Source organism: Lotus japonicus, chromosome 3 (genome assembly GCF_012489685.1).
Source record: "Lotus japonicus ecotype B-129 chromosome 3, LjGifu_v1.2".
Classification (NCBI taxonomy): Eukaryota; Viridiplantae; Streptophyta; class Magnoliopsida; order Fabales; family Fabaceae; genus Lotus; species Lotus japonicus.
This window is the reverse complement of record NC_080043.1, coordinates 54273912-54283724: the sequence shown is the minus strand read 5'-3', so window position 1 is coordinate 54283724 and position 9813 is coordinate 54273912. Positions and strand designations below refer to the sequence as shown.

The following is a 9813-nucleotide window of genomic DNA, read 5'->3' as shown; positions in this document are numbered from 1 at the left end:
ATAAAAAGACAATTCAGAAATGAAAGTCAATTCCATGCTTTCAAGATCAAAAACTCTTTCTAATAATTTTGCTATGAATATGGAAGAACATCATAAGAGCATTTTGAAGAACACTTTGGAGAAAACACCATTTCTACAAACTCTTACTTGATTATTAGATCAAATGATTATTATCTTCTGGATGTGGAAGATCAGTATTCACTGCGACCACATAGCATAATGAGTATGACCAGAATCTCCTCTAATCAAAGAAGAAAGCAAGAAAGAAAAACAAAAAGAATAACAAGAGAGGAAGAAGGAGACTCACGGCTAGGCAAGCAAGAGAAGCTTGGTGAGTGGTGTGAAGAAATTCATAGAATAGAATATTCGTTGTAATAATTTCTGATTATTCTCCTGTAATTATGTTGTGTCATAATTAGTTAGTTGACCATGCGTTATAACTCATGTATATATATTATTCACAAATCAATGAGAAATGTACCCAATCAATTTCTCGCATGGTATCAGCAGTTAAATTTTGATCCAAAATTAACCTAATTCTTGTTTTCTCTCTCATGGGCATGTTCTTCTCTGGTTTGACTGGCCTTCCTCTGTTTTGACCAGCCGCCAGACCCATCTCCTACCCACGCCGCCGCACCATGCGTGGGATCCTGATTGATCTCCCACACGCGACCCACGTCGTGCCCGGATCTCCGTGACCCAAACCCGCGCCCAGGTCTCTCTGCCTCGCGCGACCACCGCACGCCTCCAGCAGCGCCGCCGTGCTCCTCTGACCCGCGCGATCTGTGCCCTTGCACCGTGCGCCCTTCTCTCTTCCAGACGCGTAGCTTCCCAATCTACGCACTCCGGTCACCGCCGCGCCTTCAGACCCACGTTCTCCACTGTCGTTCCACTCTATTTCGGAACCATGTTGGACTCCGAGAACAGCGATACTGGCAACAGCGTCTCTAATTTTTCTATCCAAGAACATTGAGATGAGGTACATTACTTAGAGTGTAAGGAACGTGATGTGAGATTCCTAGAGACAATGAGAGCGTAACCGCTTTAGAGAAAGAAAGTAACTGAATTTCAATCTTGTTATTTCTCCAATGAGCTAAGAGTCCTTTACAATTGGTACCCGTCCCCTACTTATAGATGTGGGGTTGGGCCTGGCGCTTCTATCTCCTCCTAATGGGCCAGTTGAGCCTCCGAGGTCAACTCCCCACATGGCGAAGGGTCATGGGGACCTGATCGTGGCCAATTGTTCCGGCGGGGCCTTGGGCAAGTCTGCAAATACTTGACACTTTTCGCATCTCTTTACGAATTCTGCACAGTCTTTTCTTATCGTGGGCCAGTAAAAACCCGCTCTGAGGACTTTGCTTGCCAGAGACCTTCCTCTGATGTGGCTAGCGCAAACCCCCCCCCCCCCCCGTGAACCTCCGCCGTAACAGCCTCATATTTCCCAGGTGGAAGACACCTCAGGAGGGGCAAACTAAATCCTCGTCGAAAGAGTATCCCATCGAGTAACGTGTAGTGTCCCGCCTCTCTCCTTTGCTCCTTTGAGTACTTCACTACCTCACTTGGCTCTCCCGCCAAGATATCTATGATAGGGTCCATCCAAGTTTCTTGGCGGTCAACTGAGGTTACCAACTCTCCTTCTATGCTAGGATTGGCGAGCGTCTCTTGGACCACACTTCGATTATTTCCAGCCTTCCAAGTGCTTGCCAATTTTTCTAGGGCGTCCTCCCTTTGATTTTGCGCCCTTGGCACGAACTCAACTAAGACCTCTTGCAACCGACCCATCAGTAGCCGTACGCGCTCCAGATATTTTATCAAGGCCGGTTCCTTCACCTGGAATTCCCCATTTACTTGGTTTTCCACTAGCAGCGAGTCCGTTCTAACCAGCAAACTGTCGATTTGCACCTCAATTGCTAGCTTCAGACCTGCGATTAGAGCCTCATATTCTGCTTGATTATTGCTGCCTTGAATCTGAGGGACTGCTTGACCCATCAACAAACAACGTCCATTGCGTGCTCACCTTCTCACCGTCTTCGGGCGTTAACTCTACCACAAAATCAGCTAAAGTCTGCGCACCGACCTCCCCCCTTTTGTCATATTGCAAACCGTATTCCAATAATTCAACCGACCACGCGATGAGTCTTCCTGACAAATCTGGCTTCTGCAACACCTGTCTCAGAGGAAGATCAATCCTTACTTTTAACTGAAAGCTTTGAAAGTAAGGTCTTAAGCGTCTGGCGGTAACGAGGACGGCGAGCGCCGCCTTCTCTATCTTCTGATACCTGATTTCCGACCCTTGAAGTGTATGGCTTACAAAGTAAACTATTTTTTGTTCTCCGTCTACCTCCTAGAGGATTACCGAGCTGATCGCACGATTCCTGACGGAAAAATACAAGTGCAAAGGAAAACCCTGGACATGCTTCGATAGAACGGGTGGTGCAGACAACATCTCTTTAAGGCGGTTAAAGGCTTCTTCGCACTCTGAACTCCATTCAAACGCCGCGTTCTTCTTGAGGTATTTGAAGAACGGGGCCGATTTGTCGCCTGAATGAGGGAGAAACCTGGATAGGGCCGCAATCCGCCCCGTCAGGCGCTGCACCTCCTTCATAGTACTTGGGCTTTTCATTTCTTGGATCGCCTTACACTTATCTGGATTGATCTCAATTCCTCTCGACGTAATCATGAAGCCTAAGAACTTCCCGCCATGTATACCAAAAGAACACTTCTCCAGATTGAGCCTCATGTTATGCTTTCGGAGCCTGCCGAAAGGTTCTGTTAAATCCTCGTGATGGCTTGATCCCAAAACGGACTTTACAATCATATCATCAACGTAGACCTCCATGTTCCTTCCTACTTGGCCCTCAAAACCCTATCCATCAACTGCTGATACGTCGCCCCCGCATTCTTCAGTCCAAAGGGCATGGTCTGATAACAGTAGTTTACCCTGGTGGTCATAAAGGTCGTTTTATCTTCATCCGACGGGTGCATCTTGATTTGGTGATATCCCGAATAGGCAATCATCAGACTCAGCAGCTCATTTCCGGACGCCCCATCCACTAACTTGTCTATGCTTGGTAATGGGTAAGAATCTTTTGGACATGCCTTGTTCAGGTCTGTGTAGTCCACACACATTCGCCATTTCCCATTTGCCTTCTTTACCATCACCACATTCGCCAGCCAGGTAGGATACTTAATTTCCCGGATAAAGTCTGCCGCCAGTAATTTGTTTACCTCTTGTTGGATTGCTTTCTACTTTTCATCGCCCATCCGTCGGCATGTCTGGGTCACTGGTTTAATTCCGGGATTCATCGCCAGCCTGTGACAAATGAAGTTCGGGTCTATTCTTGGCATGTCCTTGTGACTCCAAGCAAAAAGATCCAAATTCTCGCCCAACAGCTTTGATAATCTCTGTTCTTGGACCTCAGTCAGTCTGGTCCCTATTTTGAGTACTTTCTCGCCAAATTTCAGTTCCTTGGTTTCCTCGATTGGCGTGGGCATGTTGACTCACCCTTCGCCCCTTGGATCTAGGTTTTCTTCCGGCGCCTCGACCTCGTTGCATCGGTGTCCTACCGAGGCGCTCCTTTTCCCGTAACGATCTACCGCGTTGTAGTAGCACTCCCTTGCAGTCTTCTGGTCCACAGCAATTCTCCCAATTCGTCCATTTGGCAAAGGATAATTAACTGCCAAATGTGTCGTCGAGATCATGGCGCACAGTCGGTTCAAGGTGTTTCTGCCAATTATCATGTTGTAAGATCCCTCCGCTCCTAGGATTAAGTATCTCACCTTCAGCGTCCTAGCGTTCTCTCGCTCGCCAAATGTGGTGTCAAGGTCAAAGACGCCTCTCACCCATACTTGCTCACCCGCAAATCCCACCAGAGTCCCTGCATAAGGAGTGAGGTCTCCCTCTTTCAAACTGAGCCGATCAAACGCTCCGTCGTAAATGATGTCCGCTGAACTCCCTTGATCCAAAAGTACTCGTTGTACATTGAGTCGGTTGACGCAAAGGAGGATTACAATCGGATCGTCCAGATGTTGCTTTACTCCAAAGAAGTCATCGGATGAAAAGGTAATGTCTGGGTGTGAAAAGCCGAAAGGAACCTTCGTGACTGCGTTCACCGCCCTGGCGTATCGCTTTCTAGTTGCACTAGTGACTCCTCCTCCTCCAAACCCTTCAACGATCGTGTCTACTCCTTTCGGTATAAAAGAATTACCGCACTATGTTCTAATAGGTTCTCCTGCCGCTATCAGCGTTCTCACCTCGCGCTGCAACGTGCGGCATTCCTCTGTGACGTGGCCCATGGCCTGGTGATAAGCGCACCATTCACCTCCCGGTTTGCCGCTCATTCGCGTCGCTCGCAGTTCCCGAAGATTCTCTGCTTCGCACGATCTGTCCAAGCACGCCAGCTTTCCTTTTGGAGACAAATTCCTCCACTCCCTAGTGGATTTCCAATAGCTTTTCCTTTGCAATGTCCAAGGCTCCGCTGCTGTATTCGCCCTTCGGACCTCCGTGTCCTGCTGCTTCAGGCGACTATTGACGTCACAAATCAGCCACCTCCAATCCTTGCGAGCGTCCAATGGTTGAGGTGATGGCAGTCCTTCTCCTGAAGGTTCCAACAAGGAGACTGAGGACTCCGGTTCCTCACCGCGCCGCCTTCCATACGCGCGGCGCGAATCACGCGTGTGTTTCATCCTTCTTTTACTTCGTCGATGTTGCGCTTCCATCAAGCGTCACTAACGAATCAAGAATTTAACTGAAAATCAAGAAACCAAAGAGAATTTCACGGAAATCGAACTTCTCTCTGCCAAATCACAATCCACATAGTCCGGGAATCGAAATCTACCGATCCCCACAGACGGCGCGAAATGTTCTATCCAAGAACATTGAGATGAGGTACAGTACTTAGAGCGTAAGGAACGTGATGTGAGATTCCTAGAGAGAATGAGAGCGTAACCGCTTTAGAGAAAGAAAGTAACTGAATTTCAATCTTGTTATTTCTCCAATGAGCTAAGAGTCCTTTACAATTGGTACTCGTCCCCTACTTATAGATGTGGGGTTGGGCCGGCCGCTTCTATCTCCTCCTAATGGGCCAGTTGGGCCTCTGGGAGGAGGCCCAAATCCCTGGTCCGCTCGTCGCCCTAAGCTAGCGCTCCTGGGCGAGGAACCTTGGGGTCTCGCCCAGTCCACCAATGCCAAAACCTCCTCCAATGCCAAACAAGCGTTTCACCTCGCCTTCAGTGTATCCAACATCAAGAATCACATTCCTATCGTTCTTGAGATGGACACGGATCAGTATGGCACTTGGGCAGAATTGTTCCGCATTCATGCAGACTCCCAGAAGGTTCTTCATCATATTAAACCTTCCACGAGGAAGGCACCACCGACTCCGGTCACCGACGATGAGAAGGAATTATGGAACACTCTTGACAAAAAGGTTCTTCAATGGATTTACTCCACTATTTCCATTGACCTTTTGACCACCATTCTTGTACCTGGTTCAACTGCTATGGGAGCCTGGAATGATTTGAGAGACATTTTCCAGGACCATCTGAATGCTCGTGCTGTAACTCTTGAGCAAGAATTTTCTACTACTCGCATGGATAACTTTCCCAATGTCTCTGCCTATTGCCAGCGTCTCAAGACGCTCTCTGACCAGTTGAAGAATGTTGGCGCTCCTGTCAACAATCACCATCTCGTTCTTCACTTGATTTCTGGTCTTTCTAATGCTTATCGTGGTGTTCCTACCCTGATTCTGCAGAGCAATCCTCTTCCTATTTTCAACCAGGCTCGCTCCATGCTCACATTGGAAGAATCCGGTATGGCGAAGATGGTGAGCCATAGCTCTCATGCTGCCATGCACACGTCCCAGCCGAGTCATTTTGATGATTCCTCGCAGAATAGCAACCGTTGCTCCAACAACTGCTCTCGTTCCCGTGGAAATCAGGGTCGTAGCGGAGGACGCGGTCACCGTGGTGGTTCTCGCCCTACTGGTCCCCCAAGTGCTCCCAATGCCCCTCCACCGTGATCTTCTCCTTGGGAGCCGCAACCGTATCCTGCCTGGCAACAGTGGGGTTATTCCACGCCTCCATGGGCTATGCCTCCATGCCCATATCCCACTGCTCCGTGGCAGCGCCCCACCACTCCTCCGAAGCAACCAGGAATCCTCGATCAGCGCCCACAGGCGTATGCAGCTACCACATCCTCTCCAGTTCCTACCGACATAGAGGCTGCCTTGCACACCATGTCTCTCCACCCTCCGGACAATCAGTGGTATATGGATATTGGAGCGACATCTCACACCACGGCGTTGCAAGGTAATCTCTCGCCTTACTCTAATTTGAGTAATTCAAATCAGACTGTTATTGTTGGCAGTGGACATGGGATTCCCATTCACGGTACCGGCACCACAACCATACCTACCTCTTGTAAGATCAAGTTTTGATCTAGTAGTACAACTCTATGTTTTGATGATTACAAGTTAACCTTTTGATATGAACAATTGTGGTACTCTAACGTGTTTTTCTGAGTGTGCTATTTACAGGCTCTGACCTCAACTCAATCTCACACAAATCAGAAGCATTGTGTATAAAGAGCGACCCAAGCAACGCTTTCGCATTCACCATGTTCAGTATGAACAATGGAAAAGCTTCAGAAGTTCTGAAGTTATACAAACTCTGATGTGGACTCAGTCACTAGAAGTTCTGAAGATCTAGAAAGTCTGATAACCAAGAAACACTGAAGGCTCAGATATTCTGATGGTGTAGAAGACTCTGAAGATCCAGAAGCTGATTAGTGAAATTCTGATGTCCAGAAGCAAGATACTCTGAAGACCATGTACTTCCCTCTGAGTTCAGAATCAGAAGAAACAATGGTCAGAGGATCTGGGCTTTCCCTCTGACTCTGATCAACCGGCTTCACAAGTTCCAACATGAAGCTTTCTCCTGATCATAAGTCTCCTAGGTTTAAAGGTCAAGTCGCTATCCAAGTACAAAAGCATCTGTACCTTCCTGACGACCTACCTAACAGTCTCAGACACAGCAGAAGCTGGATTTTCCAGAACTGCCCTCCAACGGTAGCATTTCCCATGCAACGCTCAACCCTAATCCTTGGAGTATATAAAGAGGCTGAAGACTGAAAGAAGCGGCTAGAAGCATTCACATACGCGCAAGACAAATTCAAATTCTTCTAAGCTTTCTTTCATCTGAAATTCATTGAGTTTACTATTAGCTTTTTAGAAGCAAATCTCTTGTAAACAATTCTTTGATAAACAGTTTGTTTAGTTCCTTTAGGAGATCAAGGTTGATCGGATCCTAGAGAAGACTAAGAGAGTGAATCTTAGTGTGAGCTAAGTCAGTGTAATTGTTAGTCACTTGTAGGTTTCAAGTGCAGTTGTAACTCTTACCTGATTAGTGGATTGCCTTCATTCTAAGAAGGAAGAAATCACCTTAACGGGTGGACTGGAGTAGCTTGAGTGATTTATCAAGTGAACCAGGATAAAATCCTTGTGTGCTTTTCTATCTCTTATCTTTAGCACTTAAGTTCTCGAAAGATTTGTCTAAATCTTTAAGGTGGAAGTTTTGTTCTGAAAACGTTATTCAAACCCCCCCCCCCCTTCTACCGTTTTGCATACCTTCAATTGGTATCAGAGCGCAAGTTCTGATTACCACACCTAACAGTGTTCAGTGATCCGGGCCGGTGTGAAAAACAATGGCTGCCACCACCAGTGAAACTCAAAGAGATGGTTACAATGCAAAGCCTCCTATGTTCGATGGTCAAAGGTTCGAATATTGGAAAGATAGACTGGAAAGTTTCTTTCTGGGTTTCGATGCAGATCTCTGGGATATTATTGTGGATGGCTACGAGCGTCCAGTTGATGCAGATGGCAAGAAGATCCCAAGGTCAGAGATGACTGCAGATCAAAAGAAGCTGTACTCACAACATCACAAAGCAAGAGCAATTCTTCTAAGTGCTATTTCCTATGAAGAGTACCAGAAGATTACAGATCGTGAGTTTGCTAAAGGCATTTTTGAATCTCTGAAGATGTCTCATGAAGGAAACAAGAAAGTCAAAGAATCAAAGGCATTGTCTTTGATCCAAAAGTATGAATCCTTCATCATGGAGCCAAATGAGTCCATTGAAGAAATGTTCTCCAGATTTCAATTGCTTGTAGTGTAAGATCAAGATTTGGTCATGTGGTACAACTCTATGTTTTGATGATAACAAGTATTTATTTGTGGATGAACAACTATGATACTCTAATGTTTGTCTTGAGTGTTTTGACAAACAGGTTCTGATTCTGACACCAGAAGATATATTCGTCAGAAGTTCTGAAGATCAGAAGATCTGAAGATCAGAGGATCTGAGGATCAGAGGATCAGAAGATCAGAGGATCAGAAGATCTGAGGATCAGAAGATCTGAAGACCAGAAGCTCTGAAGGTCCAGAAGCAGAAGTTACGAAGGTCAGAGGATCCAAGCATCCCTCTGACTCTGATCACCAAGCTTCACAAGTTCCAACACGAAGCATTCATCTGATCAGAAGTCAATGGTTAAAGGCAAATGTCTCTATCAAGAAGTACAGGAGCAGTGTACTATTCTGAAAAACCTACCTACCAAGGTTCAGCCACAGCAGGTTCTGGAAGTTCCAGAAATGCCCTCCAACGGTCATATTCTCTCAACAGAAATATCCTTTGCACCTTGGACTATAAAAGGCTGAAGAAAAAGAAGAAAGCAAAGAGAGAGAGATCAAGAGCTGCAATACAAGAAAAGATTCAAGCCTCTACTTTCTTCATCTATTCTTATTTAGTTTACACTCAGCTTATTTAGAAGCAAACCTTTGTAAACACCAACCTCAAACAGTTGTTTGATTTTCCTTAAGGGACCGGGTAGGTCAGTATCCTTAAGAAGACTAAGAGAGTGAATCTTAGTGGTGATTCCTTTAGGAGATCAAGGTTGATCGGATCCTAGAGAAGACTAAGAGAGTGAATCTTAGTGTGAGCTATGTCAGTGTATTGTTAGTCACTTGTAGGTTTCAAGTGCAGTTGTAACAATTATCTGATTAGTGGATTGCCTTCATTCTAAGAAGGAAGAAATCACCTTAACGGGTGGACTGGATTAGCTTGAGGGATTTATCAAGTGAACCAGGATAAAATACTTGTGTGCTTTTCTCTTCTCTCTATCTTTATCCGCTGCACCATCTATCTTAGAGAAACCGAAAAGATTTACTTTAAATCTTAAGGGGAAAGTTTTTATATTGAAAACGCTATTCAACCCCCCCCCTTCTAGTCGTTTTTCACACCTTCAATTGGTATCAGAGCGCAAGTTCTGATTACCACACTTAACAGTGTTCAGTAGATCCGGGCCAGTGTGAAAAACTCATGGATTCCACCACTACTACAAGCAAATATCAATACAGTGCAAGACCACCTATCTTTGATGGTCAGAGATTTGATTTCTGGAAAGACAGAATCAAAAGCTTCTTTCTTGGCTTTGATCCTGATCTTTGGGATTTTGTTGTTGATGGCTACACCCCTCCTGTTGATGTACATGGTGTAAAGATCCCAAGGAAGAAGATGAGTGAAGATCAAAAGAAGGAGTTCAGAGATCATCACCGATCAAGAGCTATTCTGCAAAGTGCCATTTCATATGAAGAATATGAGAAAATTACTGATCGTGATTCCGCCAAGGGCATCTTTGAATCCTTGAAGATGTCTCATGAAGGAAACAAGAAGGTGAAAGAATCAAAGGCGCTGTCCTTGATCCAGAAATATGAACTCTTCCAAATGGAACCTGACGAATCCATTGAAGATATGTTCTCCAG

At 45.8% G+C, this 9813-nt stretch overlaps 1 protein-coding gene across 1 annotated transcript; it reads left to right on the top strand.

Moving 5' to 3' along the window:
• The first annotated feature begins 5273 nt into the window (after window positions 1–5273).
• LOC130744321 (uncharacterized) lies at window positions 5274–6020 on the top strand. Its single transcript, XM_057596512.1, has one exon. It carries the CDS (start codon window positions 5274–5276, stop codon window positions 6018–6020), a length of 747 nt encoding a protein of 248 aa, XP_057452495.1.
• Window positions 6021–9813: the final 3793 nt, after the last annotated feature.